At 41.5% G+C, this 27,251-nt stretch overlaps 11 protein-coding genes across 11 annotated transcripts; 8 read left to right on the top strand and 3 right to left on the bottom strand.

The window, feature by feature from the left end:
* Positions 1-326: 326 nt before the first annotated feature.
* Positions 327-1,237, top strand: SS1G_07665 (hypothetical protein; the record flags this gene model as incomplete). The annotated part of the gene is made up of 3 exons (XM_001590990.1): positions 327-413; positions 518-930; positions 1,000-1,237. The coding sequence occupies 3 exons, from the start codon at positions 327-329 to the stop codon at positions 1,235-1,237; spliced, it is 738 nt and encodes a 245-aa protein (XP_001591040.1).
* A 1,975-nt stretch (positions 1,238-3,212) lies between these two features.
* SS1G_07664 (predicted protein) lies at positions 3,213-3,476 on the bottom strand (the record flags this gene model as incomplete). Its single annotated transcript, XM_001590989.1, has 2 exons — positions 3,213-3,415; positions 3,467-3,476. The coding sequence occupies 2 exons, from the start codon at positions 3,474-3,476 to the stop codon at positions 3,213-3,215; spliced, it is 213 nt and encodes a 70-aa protein (XP_001591039.1).
* A 301-nt stretch (positions 3,477-3,777) lies between these two features.
* Positions 3,778-5,159, top strand: SS1G_07663 (hypothetical protein; the record flags this gene model as incomplete). The annotated part of the gene is made up of 2 exons (XM_001590988.1): positions 3,778-4,592; positions 4,652-5,159. The coding sequence occupies 2 exons, from the start codon at positions 3,778-3,780 to the stop codon at positions 5,157-5,159; spliced, it is 1,323 nt and encodes a 440-aa protein (XP_001591038.1).
* Positions 5,160-7,686: 2,527 nt separating this feature from the next.
* On the top strand, positions 7,687-7,794 carry SS1G_07662 (predicted protein; the record flags this gene model as incomplete). The annotated part of the gene is made up of 1 exon (XM_001590987.1): positions 7,687-7,794. The coding sequence occupies one exon, from the start codon at positions 7,687-7,689 to the stop codon at positions 7,792-7,794; it is 108 nt and encodes a 35-aa protein (XP_001591037.1).
* Positions 7,795-10,193: 2,399 nt separating this feature from the next.
* On the top strand, positions 10,194-10,950 carry SS1G_07661 (hypothetical protein; the record flags this gene model as incomplete). Its single annotated transcript, XM_001590986.1, has 3 exons — positions 10,194-10,477; positions 10,560-10,717; positions 10,784-10,950. The coding sequence occupies 3 exons, from the start codon at positions 10,194-10,196 to the stop codon at positions 10,948-10,950; spliced, it is 609 nt and encodes a 202-aa protein (XP_001591036.1).
* A 1,964-nt stretch (positions 10,951-12,914) lies between these two features.
* Positions 12,915-15,830, top strand: SS1G_07660 (predicted protein; the record flags this gene model as incomplete). The annotated part of the gene is made up of 6 exons (XM_001590985.1): positions 12,915-12,943; positions 13,166-13,230; positions 13,290-14,684; positions 15,291-15,324; positions 15,390-15,433; positions 15,619-15,830. 6 exons carry the CDS (start codon positions 12,915-12,917, stop codon positions 15,828-15,830), a joined length of 1,779 nt encoding a protein of 592 aa, XP_001591035.1.
* Positions 15,831-16,189: 359 nt separating this feature from the next.
* Positions 16,190-17,291, bottom strand: SS1G_07659 (farnesyl pyrophosphate synthetase; the record flags this gene model as incomplete). Its single annotated transcript, XM_001590984.1, has 2 exons — positions 16,190-17,113; positions 17,172-17,291. The coding sequence occupies 2 exons, from the start codon at positions 17,289-17,291 to the stop codon at positions 16,190-16,192; spliced, it is 1,044 nt and encodes a 347-aa protein (XP_001591034.1).
* Positions 17,292-18,037: 746 nt separating this feature from the next.
* SS1G_07658 (hypothetical protein) lies at positions 18,038-18,862 on the top strand (the record flags this gene model as incomplete). The annotated part of the gene is made up of 2 exons (XM_001590983.1): positions 18,038-18,630; positions 18,859-18,862. 2 exons carry the CDS (start codon positions 18,038-18,040, stop codon positions 18,860-18,862), a joined length of 597 nt encoding a protein of 198 aa, XP_001591033.1.
* A 458-nt stretch (positions 18,863-19,320) lies between these two features.
* Positions 19,321-20,058, top strand: SS1G_07657 (hypothetical protein; the record flags this gene model as incomplete). The annotated part of the gene is made up of 1 exon (XM_001590982.1): positions 19,321-20,058. One exon carries the CDS (start codon positions 19,321-19,323, stop codon positions 20,056-20,058), a length of 738 nt encoding a protein of 245 aa, XP_001591032.1.
* A 1,685-nt stretch (positions 20,059-21,743) lies between these two features.
* Positions 21,744-23,391, top strand: SS1G_07656 (hypothetical protein; the record flags this gene model as incomplete). The annotated part of the gene is made up of 8 exons (XM_001590981.1): positions 21,744-21,804; positions 21,857-22,082; positions 22,157-22,275; positions 22,345-22,429; positions 22,505-22,600; positions 22,770-23,094; positions 23,220-23,253; positions 23,297-23,391. 8 exons carry the CDS (start codon positions 21,744-21,746, stop codon positions 23,389-23,391), a joined length of 1,041 nt encoding a protein of 346 aa, XP_001591031.1.
* Positions 23,392-23,858: 467 nt separating this feature from the next.
* On the bottom strand, positions 23,859-25,978 carry SS1G_07655 (hypothetical protein; the record flags this gene model as incomplete). The annotated part of the gene is made up of 6 exons (XM_001590980.1): positions 23,859-24,169; positions 24,242-24,414; positions 24,472-24,816; positions 24,880-25,372; positions 25,424-25,646; positions 25,760-25,978. 6 exons carry the CDS (start codon positions 25,976-25,978, stop codon positions 23,859-23,861), a joined length of 1,764 nt encoding a protein of 587 aa, XP_001591030.1.
* Between the last annotated feature and the right edge of the window lie 1,273 nt (positions 25,979-27,251).

The raw sequence follows: 27,251 nt of genomic DNA, 5'->3' as shown, positions 1-27,251 counted from the left end.
GCCTACTGGGATCCTCATATCACATGATGCTAATCACGTGATGTTAGGTATGTGAGATCCGTCGTAACACTGCAATCACCCACATCCAACCAATCCAACCCGGAAGCTTCCAGCTCTACCCAAAAAGAAAAGAAAAATTCAATATATAACATACTCATCCATACCTACCTAATGTATAATCCAAAAAATAAAAACACATACTACATTCCCCAAGATTTCGTTCCTGATTTCAATATCCCGGAATTGTACTTTACATACCTACCTAGGTACGCATCGTTTTCGAGCTAGCACCAACACTAGCATCTGTACTAGCAAATTACTTCAATATGTCTCATCGACGTCTGAACCAGTCCAGAAAAGCCGCAATCGATACCTCTGAAATCTTTGCTTCGGGGACTTTTAAAAATGTTTGGGTAATTATGCTAGATATTTATTACTTACCATTCTTTTCCATCTCACTCCCACTCCCACCCTCATTCTCCCTTCCTCTCAAATATCACTAATAACCCATTACCAGGCTGGTCGATACACCGAAGGACCCAGAAAAAGCCAAGCATGCGTATCCAAAGAATTCAAAACCGGCTCTGTAATCGAAGAGCACTATTTCGAAGAAGAACTCGAGATAATCCGACGCACGCAAGAAATCGTTGATGATTTCCACACGACGGGGATTATCGGAAATCGCGATATCATCGTCAATACGCCATCCATCTGGACCTATGAAGCAAGTGCGGGAAACAAGGCCGGAGTGAAAAGTTTGGTGGAACCTATGATTGAGAATTTCGAAAAATTTAATAGTAATACGGGATGGACGGGTCAGGATACAGTGTGGAATGATGCAATGCAGGCTTTGAGTCATTTTTCTTATCATGATTCGGATAGGGAGTTTTTGTTGTGTGATCTTCAGGGTGGTTCGTATAGTAATGGATAGTAAGTTTTTCTTGGTTTATATGTCGTTCCTTGCGCAGCGGAATCAATATCTTCTAATGAGACAATTAGTGTCCTATCGGATCCGGTAATCATGTCCAGAGCACAAGATTGCGGACCGGCTGATTTGGGAATCGATGGAATTAAATCTTTCTTTCAGCGTCATCGATGTGGTCGCTTTTGTGATCTGAATTGGATGAAACCTGCTATTACGGGGAAAGCTCCTATTCCTATGCGTCAGGGAACTAGTATGATTGCACGTCTTCCGACAAGACAAAGTCGTAATCCTTTGTCGAGATTGAGGGAGTGAGTGAGAGCATTGATGATTGATGTTGTGAGAGGGAGAGAGAGAGATATATGGGAAAAAATGGGTTTCTGATCTTTTGGTTGTATTGGTGGTATGGTTTGCTGCTTGTGTTTCGGGGCAATGATATTATGAGGTTGTAAGACAATCTTGCTGAGGATTTACTATTAGCTGTAGCTACTAGCTATAGGGCAATAGAACCTAGAATGTCATTTTCGAGGTTCGTAGAACTACCTAGTAGTTTCGTATTTGGCAATGAATTAAAGAATATCGGTAATCCATCTCCTTGATTAATATAATGAAAATAGTTGAGTGATTTCGTAAATTCAATAAAAGGTTACAGAATATCTTGGAGCTGGGAGAATTATTCTCGCGAGGATTTGCTGAATGTAGTGCATGTTTTGTTCTGAAAGAGGATAGATGAGGTCCAAAAGCTCGTTTACTAATATATTGGACTGGATGAGGTCATAACCTCAACTATTTAGGTACCTTTATAGATGATTGATTAATTAATTCTCTATTTTTTTTCCTTTGCATGCAAAAGTTTAGAATATACTCACTCACTTACTTCCTATACTATATCATCATATCCAGAAAATAATCGACAATATAATTATAACTATCCTTCATACGTAAATTTCCATTGCTGGCTGAGAAAGTAAGAAAACCCTCTTAGGGAAGAAATATAGAGTATAGTAAAGTTTATCTATTACTATTACATCTGATTGTTTTTTTTTTTTTCTGATTTCTTATTTCAGAAAAATCGATGTATTAGATTGTTCTTTAGTAGAAATGGATATTAGGTGTGGTGGGAATTTGGGGGAATGGAGTAAGTAGGTAGGTGGTTGGTTTTGGATGTATTTTCTTTTTTATCTCTGAGCAGAAAGGAGCTCGAGGGTTGGATGATTTTGGGGGTGTGATTCTTCTTTATATGTATTTTGCGTGGGGGTTTATAAAGATTTTATGGTTTGCCATTGTGGATGTTTTGTTGGTGAAATATTAATCATAGGGGGGGTCTGTATAGACGTCGTTATCTGCTTGAATCTTTGGTGGCAAAGGTACTCTGTACATGGGTGTGGTCGCAAATGCAGGTACAGACCAAAAGTAAGGAGTGCACACGGATTGAAAAGCGAGGCTTCCAAAGATATCGATAGATAGCTCATGGCCACAACTCTATTCCTGACTCAGCATATAATAACTAGTATCAAGAACAGCATGAATAAAGAAACAAAAAGAAGTTAATAAATGATTCCCATTGATATCCATTGATATCCATCCAACGTGGGTAAAATACGAGAAGTTATATAAATAAAAATCTTAAGCCAAATACCAGGTATATTCTTCAAAGTGGATTTTTAAGATGCAGTGTAGAATGCCAAGGAAGATCGATCTTTATCATCCGCATATCTGAGTCATCACATCGTCTTTTATATATTCATACCCGGCACTTCTATCATTCTTCTTCGAGCATCATCAATCTCTTACGGAGTGTAATAGAAAATATCTATTCTTGGCATTATTTTTAACTTTTTGAAAATGGATTTCACAATGAAATTTCATGAGAAACAACCAAATTCAATTGATCTCCTACGACCAAATTAACCATCCATTCTGTTGGACTGAGCGTGGGAATGATTTTCATTCAGGATCCTTGTATAGGATTGTCTTCATCCCCTAGATGTCCATGGAAATTATCTGATTCGGTGATATCTCCGTTGAAACAAGATCTTACCACTCACTCACTATGCCAATGGTAATTCTTGATCTCCCGTGATGTTCCCCCTTTTTCCAAATCTGAAACCTAATCTATCCAATTGGGAAATTCAAATTAAATTTTCGACAATCATCTTCCAACCCACCTTTTCGCTCTACCATTGAATTCATCAATTCACAAGGGTATCTTTGTACACTTCACTACAAACATGATGATGGTAGGTAGGGAAGCAATAGAAGGATAGAAGTTATACTTCGTACCTTACTACTAGTACCTTACTAGTACCTTACTAGTATCACTTTGTACATGCACGGTTCCATAAATTGATATGATTGGCGTTCGCGTTGCATTTGAATTTTTAATCTTCCCCATTTCCATCTCCATCCGTGAACCACTTAACCGTAACCGTTTGTCAATTGTAACCTCCACTTTCTTTAATGTCGTTTCTATTCCTATTCCTGCTCCTGTTCCTATTCCTTTCTCCTCTCAATCTCAATCTCAATTTTTAATTTCAGTCTTACTCTTTGACATTTTGACTATCTCATCACCTTCATTTTCATTCTCACTCTCATTTTGATTTTGATTTTTTGGTGCAGTTCTTGCACGTTACTCTCTTTCCAACAATCGCATTCGCCTTTTGATGAAGGCGATAATAAGTCATTCTTTAAAATCGCATCACAAATCTCAATATCAAATTGATTTGATTGGGATTTAATTATTACCACCCTCTTTTACGAAATACACAAACACATCCCAAACCCGACTTTCATTTAAACAAAATCCAATCATACATACAATTACCATTCGATACCGGAAAAAGACAAAGAAAACAATGCAGTTCAAATCCCTGCTTCTCATAGCAGGAGCAACTATCCTCTCACCATTCCTGGTTGAAGCTCAAACTTGGACCATTTGTAATCCTCTCAACCAAACATGTCCCAATGATCCAGCTTTGGGTACAAATCATACTTTTTATTTCAATACATCATCGACCGTCACCGATTACTACAATATCACCGCTGGAACTCTGGCATATGGTAATGATGGAGCTGAATTTACTATTGCCAAACAAGGTCAATCACCTACTATTCAGTCTAAATTCTTCATCTTTTTCGGTCAAGTATCCGTGGTTATGAAGGCTGCAACTGGTGTAGGAATTGTATCAAGTATTGTGTTGGAGAGTGACGATTTGGATGAAGTGGATTGGGAATTCATTGGAGGTAACAATACTCATGCCGAGACGAATTATTTTGGAAAGGGGAACACTACCGCTTATGATCGAGCGATTTGGTACCCAACTCCATCAGATCCCACAGCAAACTTTCATAACTACACTGTCGATTGGACTGCCGAAAGAATTCAATGGTGGATTGATGATAGTCTTGTTCGAACACTCGCATATGCCGATGCGCTTGGCGGCAAGAACTTTCCACAAACTCCAATGACAGTTCGATTGGGAATTTGGTCCGGTGGTGATCCAAAGGGTAATAGTGAAGGAACAATTGAATGGGCAGGTGGAGTAACTGATTTCAGCAAGACTCCATTTACTATGTATGTGAAAAGTGCAGCTATTCAGGATTATAGCACTGGTTCGGAATACCAATGGACAGATAAAACTGGAGATTGGCAATCCATCAAAGTAATCAGGTAAATTTATCAATATGTTTCATGATGTTAAGAAAAGGACGCTAATAAAATTTTTAAAGTGGTAATTCCACCGTCGCAAAAGCTATCACCGAAAACGCTACCCCAAAACTGACCCTAAGCGAAAAATGGCATAGGCTCTCGAAAGGCGTCAAACTTACCATCTACTGTTTATGTGGTGCCGTAGCCGCCGCTCTTATCTCCTTATTCCTCTTTACTTTCTTCCGTCAACGTCGTAACGGACGTTTAGAACGTGAAGCCTACAACCAATTGATTGAAAAGCAACAACAAGATAACCAAATAGAAATGAACAACAAGGGATTTGGCGGCTTTGACGACGCATCCGGAGGCTTGGGAGATGATCATGGGACAGGATATGTAGGACCTGTTGGTAGCGCGAGCGCAAACGCTTTGGCGACCGGAAGTCCAGTGGTACAGGCGGGTCAGCATGGTCCTAGAAGTCCGACGATGGTTGAACATAGTGGTGAGATGAGTCCTCAAACTGCGGAATTTCCTCAACAGCCGAGATTTGGAAGTACGACGAATGGGGGTTCTTACGTGAAGATGTGAGTTGGAGAGGGGAAAGAAAGAATAAAGTAGGAATATCTAGCTGAGATCATGGTCAATATTGATGGAGAAATAAAGATGAAGATGAAGATGCAAAGTGGAGTAATAAGGTGTAGGGAGTTTTTATGTAAATGAATTTTCTTTACACTATTTACACATCAAACGGATGCTGTTCAGCATAGTAAATCTTTGGACAAGGGAAATTTGAATTCCTAGGCGACTATAGGATAGGTTTATAGGCTTGCATTTTCTACTTTTTTAAGGCTTATAGTTTTTTAAATGTTATATAAATCTATAGTTTTTGTATTTAAAGAATACGTCTTGATATGTCTAGAGATACTAATATTATACTCTACAGTCTGTGCCAACTCCTATTAGCCATTTTCAAAATTCACAGCCAAAATAAACAATTTACTGCTTTGTTACGAGGTTTGCCGTCTAGATCATGTGGAAGTGCTCTAGGCTCTCGAAGTGGTTTATAACTAGGCATCAAGCAGGGACTTAAAGTAATGACAATAATGCAATTCGTAACTAATAGTAGAGTATACTAAATGATTGATCTTGAGCACGAAGCTCTATACAAAGGAAATTCATCTTGATTATATAGACCTTCATGCCTATGGCTAGTCAGGACCGCGCAGCGGTCCATAACGTGACTTAATCACGTTACCTTGGTTTAGTCATGTGACGCGGCGTAGAAGATAGCCGTCGTAACAAATCAGGAGAGGGATTCATTTTTACTCTTTTCTTATACAATAAATGAATTTTTTGGGGTGGGGGGGGTTAAAAGAAGGTTTTGATAATTGTATACTTTGTTTTGTTCTGTTTTGTAATTAAACTGAGTTAAATTGAGCTTTTATATTATATATATATGTATTTGTCCTGTTGAATTAAATGTCTATTTTGTGTAAGTTTATTATAATTATAATTATAAGATCTTATTATTGTTAATTGTTGCTAATTTCTTAATACTAATGGTATTAGGAGCTAAACACGTTGAGTCACCATATGTAGAATTTGGACAAATAAGTACAGTTATTTATTTTGCCCATTTCTTGATTATAGTACCTTTCATTAGTTTACTAGAAAATAATTTAGTAGAGTTAGGGTTACCGGAATCTAACTCTGTAATGGGTAAATCTACACATTCGTTAGTTAGCGTTAAATAGTGTATGTGTTCATGGAATTACAGGTGTTTGCACACTATGTGCTAGTATTGCAAAACAAAATGTAACTTTGCTTCATAATCATCAATGAGTTGCAATTACAGCTCCAAGCATTGCTGGGGTTAAATATGATTTATGTACTCATGCTATAATTACCACTGCGGCAAATTATTGCCAACAGTGTTTTGCTGTTGCTTGTTTAACCTGTGCTTAAATGTATTATACTTCTACCTAATTTTATCTATGATTTTAAGATTATATTATATTAATATACTACCACAATATTCAATATTCTTTTAATTTAAGAATCGTGGTTGTGGGGGTTAAGGAGGAAAGTTTGATGATTGTTAGGTAACTTAAGTCCCGTGAAGGAGTAAATTATTGAACTTATAAACAGGGTTACTGTATGCTTCTCAAAGTATCGCTGGGAGATTTGCTGAGGAGTTTGGGGTATTGATAAGCGTAGAAATTGGTGTGAGAAGGAAGGAAATGGAAGTTTAGGGTGATTCTTTTGAGAGACTTGTAAAGAAGGTGATAATCGAGGGAAGCCTATCCCCCAATCTGTTTCCAGGAGAGGTAAACATTCATTCTATTAGAAGATAATCGATATGGTATTTTTGACTGGATGTAGAAAGTAATGGCGGGTTCTGGATATAGAATTCTCTCATATGTGGTTACAGATTTAATAGAGTTCTTATAACCACTCCACAGGCGATCCTGAGCCCCAATGGCCATAGGTCTCTTTTCGGGAATAAGACAGATGAAGAACTCTAATGATTCAAGCAATCTAGAAACAGTCCACACTTATAGTCCTGCTTTTTCTAGGATGTTAGGGTGTAAGGTTGCAGAAGCTAGAAAGTGTCTAATAGAGTCTTTGTGCATGACGAAAAGTTCATGGTAATAAAGTGACGTTTAGAACTCTCTGGGTGGATGAAGATATCGTCTCGAGCGGAATAGGTTTGAAGAAAAGGTATCGATTTTTGTTTATTGATTTTAGATGCTTGAGTATTGTCAATTATGTGTTAGTTTATCCAGACACAGATACCTGATGGATCCGTTGGAGGTGGTGATATTGATGGAAATGCGATAGAAATGGGTTACAGAGAATTTATGCCTCATCCTAAGGATGGATATTTCATTGGACGGGTGCGCCATACTAGAGGAAGGTTCAAAATAGACTGTAAGGACTTTTGGTCTATGGCAAAATATATGGAGGCTAAACTTGGGGCTTTTTTGAGAAAGAAGAAGAAAGCAACAGGAAGATAAAAAAGGAGTGGAGGGACGCTTCAGAAAATCACAACAACGCATAGAAGAATTACAAAGAAATACATCTTGGTACCCATACTTTCGAAATAGTGTTTGAAATGGCAAACAAGAGTTTCGGCGCCAGCACCAGCACCAGTGCCAGGATCAATGTCGCCACTGGAGCAAATCTTAAGAGACACAGCTTTACTCAACGTTCAACGCGCTGAAAGAGACCGTCCAGAATGGTCCTCACCCTCAACGGAGGCTTAGAAAAGTGGAATATTGGAAGGTGAAAGAAATCAAAACTCATTGATACCAACCATTACAAATTCAAAACCAAACTGTAGGTTGAGAAAACGAACCTCATTGGCAAGTTCGAGCTCAGGTCCTTCAATCGTAGCTACCACCCACTTGACGCCACTTACGTCACACGACTTTAGATCATCATGGAATGCTATGAATGGGGATATTACGACATTCTTGCATCTCTTTTACGGAGTTTCAAGGAATGATATAGCTGTCGTACACCATATGTCGAACTTCATAAAGGGAGCTATAGCACTGGCGAACTCTAGCTCCTTCTATTCAGTACAAATAGCCTCCTCTTTCCATATGTCGTAACCAGGAAGGATAAAACAAAATCCAAAAGAGTATTGCACAACTGGTACCACCGTGGTATACCAACAGATACCCATGGGCATGTATATCATACCACTAGTTGAGGGAACGGAGCAGTTAAAAGCATGGGTTTTACGTACTCGGAGGCTTTCTTTTCCTACTTTTCATTGTCCTGAAATGACATGTGTTTTTAATTTAGAGCTTTTCGAGCTCGAGGACGAGGACTTGTCGATCACCACGGAGGTGTACTTGTTAATGGATAGTTCTGTTTCTATACCCCTAGTGATTGTCTCCATCCTGCCTTAGTGCTGTAAATATACTCGAGTACTGGGTAATTACTGTGTATTGAGATTCAAGCCATAATAGAACTAGCAAAACCACAAGTGGCGCCTACCTGCCTGTATGCAATAATGGTTCATGCATGCAAAGTATTCTAGCCCCTTATCAAATACTTCCAAGGCCTTCTCCAACCGAGGACGGCATTTCATCCCGGCTTCTGGGACTTGTCTGCTCCTCTCTTATGTATCATGCTACAGAAACGGGAAGCTTCGCCCCACCGGACAGGTATTTTTGATTCCGCGTTAGGTGATATACTCCGCATGAATTTCCTGTTATTTCCGCACAGCCGCCATCACCAACCTATCTTGTCCGCCTCACGTTTCAAAACACCATCAAAAGCAATTCTCTCGTATTGATTGACATACTTGCATAATATATCCCCTTCCACATACATATATGTCAAAGCACCAATACCCTGCCAAGAAACACACTAGTCCTCGCTAAAACAAAACAACCGCTCCAAAGGTTCAGAGAAACGGGCAATAAGACCGTTTTAAGTGGAGATCCGTTTTACCAATCGCATTTTCATAAGTTTTCCGGGTACTATATCCTAAGCGCCGGCTCTGCGCTTTGTTCTTCTCCCCAGATATATGGTATCTATGATATTTGGAGGGATTTTCACGTCAATCCTCAATTGGGAGATTCTCCGGAGTGATGTGCCCACCTCTACTCATTTTTTGATTCCAAATCAATGTCTCTGGTTGACAGGCCTGATCAAGTGTACGCCGTACGGATAGTAGTGTCTACTAAATGATGAAAGCAAAAGCTCAGCATGGGGTCTAGTGATCTTTTACCTAGAGTAGCTATACGGAGATATTGTACTCCAGATTAAAGGGTAATCACTGCTGGCTGGACTGTTCTTTGTGGGGGACTCGGCGGACTTTTCAATTATCTTCCCTCGGTATTTTGTTTTGCTAGTGGCAAAGTTATTCCTATCATCGTCACTTTATGGTTGAGATGGGAGAGATTCGTCTGATAGTCGACGGTATCTTGAACTAAACATAATCTGACGTCTGACATTGTGAATACCACGATTTCTGGCATGTTTCATCTTAGATAAGCATTTGGATAATCGTCGGCTTGGGAGACCCCACTTAGCCCTCGTTACTGCCAATTATATACCTTTAATTTTAAAAGGGAGTTGGCTCGACTTGATTAGTTTTCCCCGTTCATGATTTAAAGAAAATGTCAGGTAACTATCATCTGAATATCATGTGATATTTTGAAAAAACGTCTAAAATTCGAATATTATTTCACAAGATGTAAAGTTTAAAATACAGTTTGATTCCTTCAACTATAGTAGCAATGCTATAAGTTCGGGTTCTTCGGATTCCTTAAAATCATGTAACATTTTATGTATTTTGCAGCATAAAATTTTAAGGGACCAGACAAGGGGAAGAACTATTGGAGGGATTCAACTCCCTGAAAATAAGCATATGCGGCCATCCGACCGTGTTCCCCATAGTAGTAAGTACATGGGGTTCCTGATTGTCGGGTCGAACTTTTGGAGATAAAAAGCCATTGTATTTTCCGTTTGTTACAATATCTATCATCACCACTCACTATCATCCACACTCTTTCTACTCATATATTTAACAGTTTACCCAAACTCTCATTCACCTACTGTCGTTCATTATCCAGTCTAGCATCTTAATATACAAAATCAAAAATGAAGACCTCAACCCAACAACTCTTGTCCCTTCTCCTCCTTCCTCTCTCCACCCTCGCCGCCCCAACAGGGTCCATCGAAGCCAGAGCATGTACAGCCGTAACCGTCATCTTTGCTCGCGGAACAACTGAGATTGGAACTCTCGGTACTGTAGTCGGACCACCCTTCCTCCAAGCCCTGCAATCTTCTCTCGGTTCATCTGCAGTCTCTATGACCGGCGTCGATTATCCAGCTGATATACCCGGATTCTTGGAGGGTGGTGATTCTGCTGGTAGTCAGACTATGTACGTTCCATACACCTCTCTAGTCTCCCTTTGCATAAATATTCCATCTCCTCCATAAATTACTAACACATCATCACCACAGGGCCAAAATGGTCACATCGGCTCTATCCAGCTGTCCAGAAACCAAAATCGTCATGTCCGGTTACTCTCAAGGAGGCCAACTCGTGCACAACGCCGCCAAACTTCTCCCAGCAGCCACCATGTCGAAAGTCAGCTCTGCCGTTATCTTCGGCGATCCAGGTTCGTACCACTGCCCTTTTCTGAATCCCTAATATATATATCTCAAACTAATATAACCACCTCCAGATAACGGAAAAGCAGTTCAAGGCCTCTCATCCGCTAAAACAGATATCATCTGTCACATGGGGGACGATATCTGTCTAGGTGGCGATATGATCTTATATGCACATCTAACATACGGAATGGATGTGACGGCCGCAGCGGCTTTTGTGAAGAAAGCTGCGGGTTTGTAAGATTAGTTTTGAGGATTGGGATATAGATTTGTGGTGTTCATTGCTCGTGTGGAGTTTCTCACGATGCATATGATGTATATAGATATTTTTTGTACATATTCGGATCTAGCGTGCAGTATTGCATTTGAGATTGTTAAGTTGTAATTAATTTACTCTTTTTTTTCCTGCTTTGTCTTTTTACATCCATGGATATGTTCATAAAATTTACTCATTGGTCTAAAGAGTGTAAGAGTGGTCAAGAGCTAGGGCCGCGACAGCACGCAGGCATTTTATCATTCTATATAACATGAGCCATTTATATATCAAACTATTTATCAACGGTGGGGAAATGAACGGAAAGTCTTTGGGGATATAGGCAAGAGTTGGAAGGAAGAGCAGAGAAAGAACTGTCTTAACATCGTTTGATACAAATTATATGAAAGAAATTGCATACCAAAATTATACTTAGAAGCTTGATAAAATCTTGATGAAAATAACCAAGATTCTTGAAGTTTCGGATGTAAATATGACATTTAGATGATCTCCGGCTTGGAATCCTAGAATTTCGGATAAGGAGTGCAGTCGGAAGTCAAAACAGGCTGAATTGAATATTGCAAAAGGCTAAGAAAACGACATTCATAGATCCTGTTATCTTCGCACTTACAACAGGATATTGATATTAGCACTATGTAAGCCCAGAAAGTCCAGATCACCTTAATACCCCTCAAACATAGACTACCCAAGTTTCTGAACCTTGGAATATTCGGCCACCTATACATAGACCAGAAATATGCTGGGCTGAAAAGAATGTGAATTCCTGTAAAGTTCGGTGCAGATATCCGCAATCTTATCAACAGGAAATCAAACTGCGGGGCCAGGAACTATGCTGATGTTAAATCAAATCAAATTGATCTAAGATAGATAGAAATGACATGGACCAACAATCAAATAGAACAATTTCGAGTTTTGTCGTTTTCTTTAGGCACGTGAGAGAGCAAGCTCGCTCGACTGGTCTTTCTCTACATGATTGGCATCTATTCAACGTGTGTGAAGGAGCCGTGTCTCAATAGAAAGTTGACGGGTGGCCTCAACGTTGATACTTCCATTGGAGTCCGTCTCCATCACAGGGTTAGGCAAAAGTTTCGGTATACCCGGGCGAAAAGTCAGCCTATAAAGGACATAGTAATCACACAGAGAAATGCTCCTAGTGCTAGGTACGGCAGGGTATTTAGCATGTGAATTCATATGATCATGATCGAACCACCAAACCATATGATCGAAAATCATATGATTCGAAAGCTCGATCATGTTATATGATTTCAGAATCTTATGATTGAAAGTTAATATAATTAAAGCTTCAGATTATAATATAGGACGATTACATGATATTTACCGGCACCCGGTGGTATTGCCGGGTAATCACCCTATGAAACCTCTATAAGGTAGGGCATCCATCCTGTAGAGGTCGATATCCGGATAGAGTACGAGTTCCCATGCCTGATTCATTATTCAATTCCCGTCAAAGATCTGGTGTCAAGCACAGGTATGGAGATCTCGTCGAGAGTCTAGATGCCAAATATAGCCAGAGCTTTTTTTTCGTAATCGCTGATTAGAGAGCAATATATACAGGGGATAATAACTCTCCATAGTTTCAAAAGGATTGAGAAACTCAATACGTAGTAGAGATCGTAAATGAACCACAAAATGGCCACTTCAACCTCACAATGATGAGAAAACAGGATATGATTTTACTTGACCAATTAAGGTGCTTTTAAGCCACCAGTAGTGGCTAACGACTAGGTTTATAATGTTTCGCAAATTCTCATAATCTAACGAGAGAAAGACAAACGTGAAGGCTGCAAGGAGATTTGTTGGTTGCTGTTTCGAACTCGGTTAGCTTCAGATATTGGTCAGTGGGTGTGACGACCACATGACCTGCGATTACTATTCATCAATCCTTCCCAAGCGCGCGGTAAATAATTATCATGGTCAAAGACCTTTACACCTGTATCAAGTGAGATATGACCTCTAGATTTCGTCCTCGTACATACTCTGACTCTATGACTGAGGCTGGGTAAAGTACCTGTGTATGCCGACCTAGCTGAAGATGTCTACCAACAATCCTTTTAATCTACACACATCCCTCGAACTCGTATTCTACGGAAAATGGATGATTTCTTTTAATTGCATGGTCATGATGAAGAAAATTAAGCATGGGGAATTGTTGCAGCAGTAGAAAACAAAAAGAGCAATTACCTCGTCCCACTCCAGGACGTAGACGTTATTCTATGGGCAATACCTGTAAGTCTATTGTTGATCCGTCGATGAGTTTTTAGATTTGATATTAATATCCTTTTCAGATAATACTTATCGTACAAATCCTATATTAGAACTACTAGAAGAAGAATATCAAAGTAATAAGAATTTGGAAATAAAAAAGAAAGGAAGGCCTAGGTGCGAGAGGTACGATCTGGATGGAGATTTAAGTCCCAGACGAGTTGAAGCATGGGAAAGTCGCGGTAAGAGTCGCCATGGGGTCCGCCAAAGAGCTGTTCGAGGTGCTGGTAGATCACGCGCAATTCGTTCCGCAAAATCCCACAAGAAAACCAAGACACGTAAAAGGAAACGGATGGATTTCATTGAAGATGACGAAGATGACAGTGATAGCGAAGACAGCGAAATCGAGACCAGTGATGATGATAGTGACAGTAATAGTGATAGCGACGATGATTCTGCGGTTGATCGCCGGAAAATGTCAAAATCTGTCAAGCGTCGGCGGAATCAACAATCGCGTAGGAAACGACCTGGGAAGAGAGAAAAAGTAATTAATGAAAATGAGGACGAGGATGAAGACGAATATTTGGAAGAGAAAGATGACGATGATGGTGATGAAGAAGAACAGGACGAGCAAAGAAAAAATGATAAACGGAAAAAGAGTCAGAGCAAGCAAAACGCCAGAGAAAATTCGAAGAAAAGAGTCAAGGCAAAAACTCAGCCAAGATCAAAGGTCAAAAAACTGATAGAAGATGACAAAATTGCTCTTTTAGGGACAGAGGATGATGACAATGATGACGACGAAGGTGACGATGCGGAGGATGAGGATGAGCAAGAAGATACAAGTAAAACTCAAGAGTCTGAAACTAAAGGAAGAGCGAAGGGAAAAGAAATCGAAAAGCCAAATCCTTATAGATGGACGAACCCCTCGCCAATATTCGACAAGAACAAGAGTAGTATCTACCAAAGAGCTAGAGCGAAAGGTTCAGACCGAGAATCTATTCGCCAACTCGAAATCCAACGTCATCGTAAAAGGCGAGAACGGGAATCATCATCTCTCCAAAAACCCAAAAAGTCTGTTTCAGGAGACACTGGTGATGATGATTGGACCGATACAGACGCATCTTCCCTTGCAACCTCCAAACGATCTGGAAGTACTTCTTCCAGATTATCCTCACTATTTGGCCCACGAAACCGAAGTTTGACTCCAGAAACAACATCCCATTTGATGTCCCCCATATCACCACTTACTCGACCTTCCATTTCATCCAGAACAGGAGAAACCACTTTTGGCGCTACTGTGATTAGGGCATCGCCTCTACAAGAAATTGTATCCGCAGACTCATTACCAGCAAATCCTGAACCAAATGATACTATTATAACACCTCCCCCAGCAGTACATCAACGAGCCTTATCACCTATGCCCAAAGCAGGCGATCCATGTATGGAGGGAATGAAGAAAGTCATTTTTATGAGTCGCGGTAAGAGAAGCTCGATAAAACTAGTGCCTTCAGATGGAAAACCTACAGACCCGGATGATGTTGAAATTATTCTTACGAAATGAGGAGGAGTTGTTGGTAGGAGGAAGATACGGTAAAGTATTTTAACATTCGAGTATTGTAAGATTCTTGGTTCTCTCTTTTGTTTTCGTTTCGTCAGTTTTGAAGAATACGAGTTATATGTGGAGAGATGAAAGCTCAAAAAAGAGGGAAACTAGTGTACCTAATGGCAGGAGCTGCAAGGTGGAGTTTGGGTTTGATTTTAAATATACCCTTGCATATATCGTAAAAATCAATATAACACTTGTTAAAATCTGCCTATTTTGTTTAAATGAGCCGTTGACGCGATGAACAAAATGGATGGAAAAGGCCGATTGTGAATACAACACAACTGCATGTACTATTTCTGTTAACCTAAGACGCCTTATTGATACTTTTAGTATGGTTCGTTCGGTAGATTAAGGTAGTGATCTTGAATTTTTGAAGATATAAACCGGTCGATAGAGAGGAAAGATGAGTTTTGGCGGGCGCGATGGTGTGACTACTAGGTAATCATTATAAGGACTAACACCAAGTCTATTTCTCCAGCTGTTTCGGGAGACGCGTTGGTGGCAGACTATGGGTAAAGAGAAGGAGTGCTGCTATGACAGATAGTGGACACTGATGGCCCATCGAGGGAACTTGAAGAAGGGTGAGAGTAAGAGTGAGAGAGAACGCGGCAGAAACTTGGAGTTCACCTCCTCCATACAGGCCTTCCCTCCCATTTGCATGGGGGGGAGTACATCAGCAATACAATCCCAAATAATCCCCAGATCGCCCGCTGTAGCTTTTGTTCTCATTTTGAGTATTTCTTTACCGGCTGTCATAACATGAAAGAACTACAAGAGACCCGTTTGATGCGTGGAGGGCTCGTTAGACGGTTTGTGTGCTGTGGCGCGGAAAGGAGGAAGCATTGGATATGTTGGAGGAATCGAGGAAGGGAGAAACGCGGTTGGTAGAGGAGCAAACAAGAACACGGGGAATGATAGAAGCAGGAGTCAAAACAGAGAAAATGATGAGGGAACCGACAAGGAAGAAGCAGTCAGGTTGATGCTGATAGGGTTGAACATAGAACTAAAGGTTAAATAGGCTAAAGCGCGCCATAGCCCAAGCGCAATTTAGACAGCGAGTAAGCAAAACGGGTGAAGAGTCTAGATCGGAAGTCTAAAAACAAGCTGGTTGGACGCACAATATACCTATAGCTCCGTATAGTGAAAGGACTTGGTATCTAGTGCCATAGGATTCATGAACATGGTGAAAGAAATTATGACAGAGAGCGAGCCCATCAAATGGAAAATTAAACAATTGCCGATTACTACAAGATAGAGTATAAGCATCCATCGGGGTATATTACAACTCTGTTCTATAAATTCCAACGACTTTTAGGAAGATAGCTTGCTGCTTATTAGTGTAAAGAAATACGCGCCGCAATTAATGGTCCAGCCTGTTTACTTGCTTCTCTTATAGATCTTCTTCAAGAAGCTTTCAAATACAGTCTTCTTCAAACCCTCTGACTCATCAACCTGGGAAATCATTTGTTTGATTTCACCAACTTTCTTCTCCTCATAATCCTCGTAGATCTGCTTCAAATTAAGTTCATCGAACAGTTTCTTCACTGCGGCTTCCTTTGTCTTATCTTTGTGACCATAATTTTCCTCGAGAATCTTACGCTGCTCAGGAGTTGTGATGGCCAATGCCTGGTTGATGAGCCAAGAGCACTTGTTGTCCATGATATCGGTACCGATCTTCCCAATGTGCTCTGGTAGACCAAAGTTGTCAAGATAATCATCTTGGATTTGGAAATATTGGCCGAGTGGAATCAAGATATCCTCTGCTTGCTTAAGATTCTTTGGGGTAGCGATCTTCTGGTGGTGAAGGGCAAGAGCGACAGGGAGGTAGAAAGAGTAATAAGCGGTTTTGTAGGTGACGATAAAGTCGTACTTTGTCATGGAAAAGTTGTCCAAATCGACCTTGTCCTCTGGTGCAGTCAACAAGTCGCACAATTGACCGAGCTCTGTCTGGTATGTAATTTCGTGGAAGAGCTCGATGAGATCAACGTAGGAAGGGTGGGAGCGGAAGTATTTCTTCAACAGAGAGTAGATCGCAGATTCGAGAATGAAGGCATCATTGATAGCGATCATACCAACATTTGGTTGTCTGTACCAACAAGGTTGACCGCGGCGAGTAATGCTGCCATCCATAATATCATCTGATACGAGGAAGAAAGCTTGGAGGAGCTCGGTCATCCATCCCAACGTGGCAGATTCGAAGTATTGTTCTTCGGAGAGGGGAGCTTCGAGAAGGAGAGATACTGAGTCAGGGACAGACATTCCTCGATTGCATTTTCCGCCAATTGTGTTGGCATATAGACACTAAATAAATAAAAAATCAGTATATGTGATTCGTATATCCTCGTGGAAAGACACTCACAGCTTTAAGCCAATCTTGACCTTGTTGTGGTAGGTTGTACTTTTGGGCATGGGCAAGCAAGTCCTCAACCAATTTTGGGAAGACAGACTCAAACTCCTTGAGGGTAGTAGTGTTCGCCATTGCGATTACTTCGGTGGTGATTGATGGAAGTAGGTTTTATTTAGGATGAGATGAAGGAATATACTATATGTGAAGGCCGGAGACTGAAGATTATAGAGAGGTAAGGAATGAGAAAAGAGGAAGGTCAAGCTTTAGTGGTGGGTGGCATAGTAACACCTGGGGTTCCACAAAGAAAGAGTTGTGACAGGGGAAATTAATTACAGCGGTGAAGATGCGGGGTGGGCAGAACGCGGAAATACAAGACCTGGTGGACGCGCTTTCCTTAGTACTGGTGGACTGCGACAGGTACTTTATTTGATCATGGCCATTTTTGTTGGATCATGGAACGTTGAAACCTTCTTGTGATGTACTTCCATGACAGACATTTTGTATAATACATAAATGGGTTCAACTTATATTGTTCAAAGACTTGCCCGCCGAGAATAATATTGTGAATCGTTCCTCGGTCGACCCGATATCAAAGTCAACAATACATCAAAGCTCCGGGCCGTACCATAGACCCAAGCAAAGCTAATTAAGACCCGGCCTTGCTAGTCTGCAGACAACCTTGAACTTCATGAGCTATCTGAAAGCTCACATTCTCGAAGAATCGGGATAGAGTTATTACATTATGGCACTCACTGAACGGGAAACAGCACAATTGCGAGGATCACTGCAGGAAGCGGTTGTGAAATGTTCAGAAAGATGCTTATATCAATCTGCAAAATGGTATAAATTCATAGCAGTAGTATCAATTACATTCACTAATGGATTCTTTAAGGGCTGCAGAACTCCTGACATCTATACCGACGAATGATGACCTCTCAGAACCCGAGGATTCGCAAATGACGGAAGTACTGGCGGAAGGACTCCCCCCAATTGTCGTCAGTGGGAACCTCGATCCAGAAGAAGCACAACTCGAGGCGAAAGAAATTAACAAATATTTATTGGCAAAATCTTTCTTTGATTGCAGGGAGTTCGACCGATGTGCTGCTGTGTTTCTTCCGGATAGATTGCTCTCTGGAATTTTGTCAACAACGGCTGGAAGAGGCAGCCAAACTGGCGCAAATACGAGGTCAAAGGGAAAGGAAAAGGCATCATCAAGTCGAGCTAGCACAGGACCAATATCTGTGCTCCCAAAATTGAGCCAGAAGAGCTTATTCCTAGCTTTATATGCAAAATTTATGTCTGGTGAGAAAAAGAAAGATGAAGATAGTGAAATGGTAATGGGTCCTCATGATGGAGGAAACACAGTGAACAAACAGTTGGTCACGATAATTCGAATATTGGAGGCATGGTTTCAAGAGAGAAGGACAGAAACTGGAGAGTTTGCCGGCAGTCAAGGGTGGCTTGAATATCTGTTTGTCAAATTACCCCAGATAAAGGATTTCTACTAACCGGGCATAGCTATGGAATGGTTTTAGCTAAGGACAAAAATGAGGATGAGGCGATGCGCTGGCTCGTCCGAAGTGTTGAGCTATTTCCCATGAATTGGGGTTGTTGGTTAGAGATGACTTCTTTAATTTCTAGAGTTGAGGACGTGAGTAAACAACCTCGAATTCAGGAAATTTTACTGACTTATTTGCAGTTAAATCGGATATCGCCTCACCTCCCTCAAAATATTCTCTCCTTCATATTCCATCTTCACACTTCCCTAGAATTATACCAATCGACGCCACAACTGTCCAGCTCCCTAGAACAACTTCTTTCCATATTCCCAACAAGCCCTTTCCTACTCACCTGCTTAGCTCTTCTATCCTATCATACCAAAGATTTTGTCACTGCCGACGCTCATTTCAGTCGTCTCCTTGCACTACATCCTCATCGATTAGATTCACTCGATCATTACTCTAATATTCTTTATGTTATGAACCTCAGACCGAAATTATCGTTTCTTGCACATCTCTGCTCGAGTGTTGACAAATTTCGACCAGAATCCTGTGTTGTGATAGGCAATTACTACTCGCTGTTATCAAGTCACGAGAAGGCTGTACAATATTTCAGACGTGCTTTAACTTTAGACCGTTCTTGCCTAAGCGCTTGGACGCTAATGGGTCACGAATATGTGGAATTAAAAAATACCCACGCAGCTATTGAATCATATCGTCGAGCAGTTGATGTTAACAGGAGAGATTATAGGGCCTGGTATGGACTAGGACAAACATACGAAGTACTTGAAATGCATGCATATGCACTGTGGTATTATAAACGTGCAGCAGGACTCCGTCCTTGGGATGGCAAAATGTGGATGGCAGTAGGATCCTGCTTACAGAAAATGGGTCGCGATCTCGAGGGCATCAAAGCATTGAAGCGCGCACTGTTAGCAGATAGCTACTATGATGCAGGTGTGGGCAGTTCATTTGGAAGTGGTGGTAGAGAAAGAGGGGGCACTATGGATCCGGAAATTTTACTCCAAATTGCTGGAATGTATGAGAGGTTAGAGGACGAAAGAGAAGCACGAGGGTACATGGAGTTGTGTGTGGCACAAGAAGAAGGCAACGATAATGCAGATGCATCCGCCATTAACATCCATAATGATTCAGCATCATCAGACGATGAAGGGCGCCAGCCACTGGCACCTACAGGTGAAGGTGGTAATGGTACAGGGGTTACGGCTGCAACATCAAAAGCTAGGATGTGGTTAGCAAAATACTCGATGAGAACGGGTGACTATAAGAGAGCCATGCAACTGGCTACAGAACTGTGTCAGGATGGAGTAGAAGTTGAGGATGCAAAAGCTTTAGTCAGAGAGGTCAGAGTCAGACTAGAGGGATTGGAATCACCGTGAGCGAGCAGATAGCATTTATAGGAGTTTTGAGATACCAATGAGAATCGATTTTATCTAGTTTTGACTCTGACGAGCGTCAGTTTCAGAATGTGCATATTCTTTATTGCCACAAACTCCCCGGCCTATGGTGGATCCTGGAAGTTTTGTGAACGGAGTTCAGCATACTTATCATTCTTCCGAAATATCCGACATTGAAGGATTTTCCTCTTCATGTGTTATTTTAACCCCAACAATAAATGTTCTCACTTATTTTAGTCTGAATATCAACCTGTTCTAAGAAAGCACGCTAACGTTCGACAAATACCCAATAACTGCCACAAATTATTACGTTATCTCCTAACTCAGGGATCTCAAAGTCTGGAGACGTCGTTCACGTCTCTCCCCTTTATCTCCCTCGTTAACTTTATCTATTGTTTCTTGTTCTATCTCGCCATCTTCATTCTTCTACCTTTCCTCCCCTCACGAGTAGCCTGAGCTAGTTCAATTCGTGCCTCGTAAGCCGAAATTTTCTCTTTTCATCTACATCATGAGCTTCGATTTTTCTTTACTCACGAGTATAATGCGCAACCCCAGGTACTTGGAGACATTGCTTGCGACTTGTTATGGCATCTTTGTTGCCTCGGCGATCAACGCATCAAATTCGGCTCTCATTCTGCCTCCAAGGCCCTGTTCGTTGGTCCTAGGGGCGTGTTTAAAGAAGCTTCTGGGATGGATAAATACTCAAAAGTTTGAGCCAGCCAATAATTAATCCCTTAGAAAATGTAATTTATAAGATCAACATATAGACTATGTACTATTAAGCCATAAAGGTAGCATCCTTCGAAGGAGACTAATTACAAAGGGCAAAGCCTCTCTTGAATAGTCAGGTTTACTTCTTTCTAGACATCACATTATATATCTAGTTCACTTAATAATTCGAATATGCACCTCAGCTTGGAGCGCGAACTTGACACTCCGGGACCTGCTGATCAATTGTCAATTTTATCCAAGCGACTTATGTGAGGTTCTATTCATATAAATTGTGTAACACGGCCCGCCGCTCCGCATAAAATCAACATATCCCTCCACTTTTCGTATAATATGCAGAATCTCCATACTATCACCATGCATATAGATGCATGGAGAAAGAGGAATACATTAAAGGCCTTGGTGCTGCGTTTTGACGAGTGTCATTGATGCATGACTATAGTTGCAATTGTGACTGGCAAACCTCTAGTTTCATTTATATGTAGAACTCTGAGCCTTTCAACCACTGCAAGCTTCATAACCTGGGGTGCAGCTTTTCGTTTATTGAAGCGGCAGTTGGTATCCTATGTATATCCGCTCCGTTCCCCAGGTTGACTTCCCCGGATTTCAGAGATTGCCAAGACACACCCTGTCAGATATAATGCCGATCTTATTCTATAGACTGAAATACAAGTGCCTAGTGGATCTTAGGTAGTAATATATCATCTGTTTCTCTCATCACTTGACGAAAAATAATATAATAGCAATGTATAGCAAGAACTTGATTCGATCCATATATATTAATTTGATAGTACTAGTAAATTCGAAGAACGTGATGATGTGTTACGGATCCTGTTCCTGCCAATTTCTCCTCCATGTATAATTTCTCAATCCTCCCTCCTGGGGAAGTAAATCTCGTAGCCAGCTTAAGAAACCGTCACTCTCAATTATCTTCCATGATGAAAACCTTCACTTCTCTTCTAGGACTCTCGTTCCTTACATGCCAAGTCTCAGCTCATTGTAAGTATTCACCTACTTATATAATGAGGAGAGCTAACATGCCGCCACCTAGACATCTTCCAATCCTTCACCTACAAAAACATCCAATATCCTCCTTATGGCTACATCCGTATGAACAATAATTACAATAGTCCCATCATAGATCTCGCTAGCAACGATCTCCGATGTAATTCCGGTGGTGAAACGAGCAATGGAACGCAAACTATAACAGTAAAGGCTGGTGATTCCTTCTCATTCACGGCAGATGTACCAGTTTATCACCAGGGACCTTTGTCTATGTAAGTCTTGCTTTACTGTTACAAATCTTTACAATGGTGCGTCGAGCTGATGGAAATCTAATCTCTCTCTGTAGATATATGGCCAAAGCACCAACGACCGCAGCAGCCTTCGATGGATCCGGACAGGTCTGGTTTAAGATTTTGGATATTGGTCCTACATTCACAAATCAAGTTGCGACATGGAATCTTTACCGTGAGTTCTCAGCCTCTCTCTATCTGTAGGGTATGAAAGAAAATATGAATAAAAGACTAATTTCCCTAGAAACATATACCTATACTATTCCACCTAATCTACCTAACGGTGATTACCTTATTCGTATTCAACAATTGGGTATTCATAATCCTTAGTAAGTTGTGTATTTTTTTATCGTTTTTTTGGGGGTAGTGAAGAGGAAGAGGTGGAGTCTAATTTTTGGATTTAGTCCAGGGGGTATTCCTCAGTTTTATATAGAATGTGCACAAGTCACTGTTACGAATGGGGGTTCGGGGACCCCGGGTCCTTTGGTCTCTATTCCTGGGTACGTGTTCTCTTGGCTTTCGTTCCATTTTGCCTCTCTCATTCCCTTCCGCTGTGCCTTCTCTTACCCTTTCTTACCTTCCCATTTTCCAATCCTCCAATCCCTCTCGCCATACACCCCGCCACCCCGCCATTCAAACACCCAATCAACTAACCCACCACCCTCTCAGAGCCTTCTCCGACACCGATCCCGGCTACACCGTAAACATCTACTCCAACTTCTACAACTATACCGTTCCTGGTCCCGCCGTGTGGGCTTCCCAAGGAGGTTCCTCCATCTACACTGGTATCTCCAGTGGAAACAACGCCGCGACAACATTAACTAGTATGCCTGCTGCCACAGGTGTTGTTACTACTACTGCTCCTGCGAGTGCACCTGCGACGGCGACGCATACTACTTTGACTACTGTTGCGACTTCGACGAAAACTAGTGCGAGTACGAGTTCGAGTGCAGCGGCGACGCCGACGGGCGTTGTGGTGCAGAAGTATGGACAGGTATGTTTCCTTTTTCTTTTTTTTTCTTTTTTTTACCTTGGCGTATTCTATACTTCTTATAAAGCAAGCATGCAAAGATAATTAATTAATTAATCAATGACTAACTCCTCATTTTAATACTATAGTGCGGAGGTCAAGGATGGACTGGTGGAACTGTTTGTGCGGCAGGGAGTACCTGCACGGCTGCTAATGCTTATTATAGTCAGTGTTTGTGAGTTTGGACTGAGAAGAGAGAGTGAAGAGGGGGGAAAGGTGGATGGATTGATGGGGATGGAGGAAGATAAATATGGGGATTGAGGGTGGTAGAAACGTGGAAGAGAGGAGGTGAGGTGATGTGTGTGTTTGGATTGTTGTACTAAGGCTTGTATTTAGGATGTGGAGGGAGGGGAGGGCTGAGGAGAGGAGAAGTCGAGGATGTAGATGTAGATGTGGATGTAGATCAAGATATCGTATATCTGAATGCTATTACATTGAACCTTACTGTTATGCAGGTGTTTACAAATGCATCTACTTCTGATATATGAATACAAGGATCTCCGAATCCATTCACACATCCCATTTTAAAGTATTTACTTGATGAAGATATGTATTGTGGGTATGTACTCAAGCTAATAATATAAGCCAGTCGATATACAGCGACGATGCATATACATAAATACTAGATCTCTCCATCCCGAGTCCTCATAATTCATAATCCATTAGGTCATCCATGCTATATCCATGCTATTTCCTACATTCAGAATCCAATCTCAACCCATGATTCTTTAAGTGGAGTTACTGATCGCCAACAACTTGGTGTAATTTGGCGTTCCCAAACCAGTTGCAGGATCCCAACCACTAACGGCCGAGAAACCAGCACCGGAGATAACACCGCTGCATCCAGTGATCTTACCGGTGGTAATATCTGTCAATGCGGATTTGGCAGTTGAGTATAGCCATGGGTTGAGGAAACCGAGACCAGCTTTGCCAGCGGCGACACGGTTAGAGTTGATGAGTTGGATGACGGAACTGAAGGTTGGGGTTGCGCAGGAAGTTCCATCAACGAGCTCGGCATATCCGGAGGCAACGATCACGACTGGTTTTAATGTTAGTGAAGTGAAAAATAGGTGGCATGGGATGAGTAGGATAGGGGATAGATTTTACTTACAATCAGTAGCTTGAGCGGCGACATCTGGGTAAGCACGACCGGATGCGTTGAAGTATTTTGTTACTGAGGAGTGAGTCGTGTCGGTTTTCAACCAGTTGTTGACTGCTGTAGATTGGTAGGAAGGTTGTCCGAAAACAGAGGAGAACCCACCACCACCATCAGTCCATGCTGCCCTGTGGAATGTTAGTGTTTCCGGTCTTTAATCCAAAGCATGGAGTTGTATAACTTACTCAGGACTGTTACCAGTGGTACCGCCAACAACAGTTACCCATGGGCAAGATGCTGGGAAACTGGTTGTGAAACCTTTGGTAGATCCAGTGGTAGTGCAAGTAGTACCTACACCGGAATCTCCGGAAGCGACGAGGATGGATACACCACGAGCACCAAGTTGGGAGAACAAGTTGCAGACTTCATCAGCGTAGTCCAAAGGAACAGTAGCTTCGTCATCACCGTAAGAGATTGAAATGGTGTTTGGAAGTGTTGTGGCGGTAAGGAGAGAGTCGAGGAATTCGAGGTAGGGCTCGTTCTGGTTTTCACCACCGCCAACAATTGGAGGAGATCCACCAACTGAGTAGCTTCAATCTGTTAGCATCGCTATTCTAAGAATACAGTTCAGAATTGATAAACATAAAACTCACTAGATGTTAGGAATCTCTGATGTGATGGCTCTGGCATATTGGACATCAAGATTGGCTTCGATACCTGGGTAGCCATTTCCACTTGATGGGCAAGTTCCTCCATTGATAAGAGTGCAGGTGTATGTGTAAGCCTTATTGGCGAAGTATGCATAGTTATTCATGAAGGTGGTCAAATCAGACTTGGATGGCCATTGCTCCAAGAAGCCGGCGATACCCATCAGTCCACTTGTCAATGTAGCTGGGGCTGATGTGAAAGAGTAAAGGTTGGCAAGACATTTTGGGGTAATAGTACTACCACTGCAGCCTGTGACAGCTTCAGTACCGTCGACCTTGAGCACACTTTCATCAAATTCCTTGTGCTGCTTGATGTTGGATCGCATCGCGCGAAGACCGAAGAAGGTTGTTGGTTGAACAATATCAACATGACCCTTCAAAGCATCGGGAAGACTGTATTCGAGAGTTCGGATAGCGCCTTGGTACAATCCGGTGTGAACTACAAATATTAGGAACTGGATTTAATCATGAAGGGAGGTTTATTCTTTACCGTAAGCGTCGTACTGCGCTTGGAGAAGCTCTTCGACTTGTCTGATACTTGCTTCCACAATGACGGAATCTCCTCGTGCTGAGACAGTTGTTTGGTTTGTCAAGCCTGCAGTCGACAGCCACTGCAAAACAAGGTCACGCGATTGAGTCTTTGGTGCGATCATTGCATTGATCGTCGATTGATCAATGTGACGTCCATATAGGGCATTTCCAGGGGTGGCAATCTTTGAGAGGTCAGTTTAGAACGTTTTCTATTTTGAGGTATCCGGAAAGATAAGAAGACTTCTTCTCATGTGCGAGTCTGGCGCCTAGATATGTGAAAGATTGGAGATCATACGTCCATGGCCATCTTGTGGAATTTTGGCATGTTCTGTGCTACCAAATGCAATCTCAACTTCATCATCGAGACATCTTTGTCGAATACAGCATTCTCATCCAACTCCCATCCTGCAGGCGCAGCAGCGATCTTCTCGAAAACGCTGGATTTGCCGAACGTGGGTAATGCTTGGACGGCCGACGCAGCAAATGCCACGGAGAAAATGTTGAGGAAAAGCATCTTGCCGAAGTAAGAATGATTACAACGATAAAGACATCGAAGAATAATTGCGGCACCATGGCATACTTATGCCAACACCACCCAAGAGAGGGCGCATGCTTGTCTCGCACAAGCCTTGCGGCATCGACACGGTACCTACTTCTCTGAGCCAATGGTGGAATGGTGAGTAATGGTCTACATTGCCAGCTGCCTTTTGTAGAAGTGCCTTGACACTTCATACCGTCGTAATCGTCACCCATGTTTTCTTCATTAATTTAAGGTTATCTTGTATCTCAATGTTCATTGGACAATTTGTCAGATCATCACGGAGGTATCGCTGCATTAGGAAAGTCATTGGGGAATCGGACGACGCCAGATTGAGCTATGCACAAGTGGGGAAAGCATCCTTCCGCATTTTCGATGGTTGCCGAAAGAGGGGTAGGTACTCGTGCGGCTAGAAAGTATGCAACTCCGAAGCTCTATGCACATACCAAAAGATGGCAAAGTCCAGGAGGAGTAACCTCGTTACTATAGCGTCTAGTCTTACACTTTATGGCAGCACGAGTAAGGTAATAGAGCGCAAATCCTACTTCCTTCCAATGAACGTATTGAGATCAAGTAACGGATTATGCGACCGTAAAGAAAACACAAAGGAAGCCGTATTTAAGCATCGAAAAACGAAGGAATTGATACATCAAAATTCCCTCATAAGTTATCAATTACAGCTTCCGGTGCAGATAATGGATCAGATATTTTCTAGCATGTGGAACCAGAATGAAACAACTTCCTAATTAGGTTGCGATAAAAGGTACCATCCCACCATCCGATAATCATCCATAACCCGCCAGCACATTTTTCTTGGCAAAAGATTAGAGTAAATGTCGTATTAGACCGCCGATTCAATCACGCAATATGGCATTTGATATCGACACTCCCGATGCTGTAAAGATATGATTATTGAATATTGATGTATCAACTATGTTTTATCCAAGTCCCATTATTGTAATCTTTACTCTTGAATGATTAACGAAAAGGAACACTTGTACGAGTGCTTTACATTTTGAATCCAATATAAATACGGGCAATCCAAAGCTGTTGATTGCAGATGATGTAAGCATATACTTAGAATACACTTACATGTCGGCTAGCTCCAACACTTTAGTTGAATATTCGACTCATAACGGGAGAAGTCATTAAGACAAATCGTCCAAGCATCAATGTTTGAGATCAAATCAAATTTATGTCAATACATGCAGGAGACAGCTTCAATGTCCGATCAAGCAACCGCCCAACA

Source organism: Sclerotinia sclerotiorum, genomic scaffold (assembly GCF_000146945.2).
Source record: "Sclerotinia sclerotiorum 1980 UF-70 scaffold_10 genomic scaffold, whole genome shotgun sequence".
Classification (NCBI taxonomy): Eukaryota; Fungi; Ascomycota; class Leotiomycetes; order Helotiales; family Sclerotiniaceae; genus Sclerotinia; species Sclerotinia sclerotiorum.
This window is presented reverse-complemented; position numbering and strand designations above follow the sequence as displayed.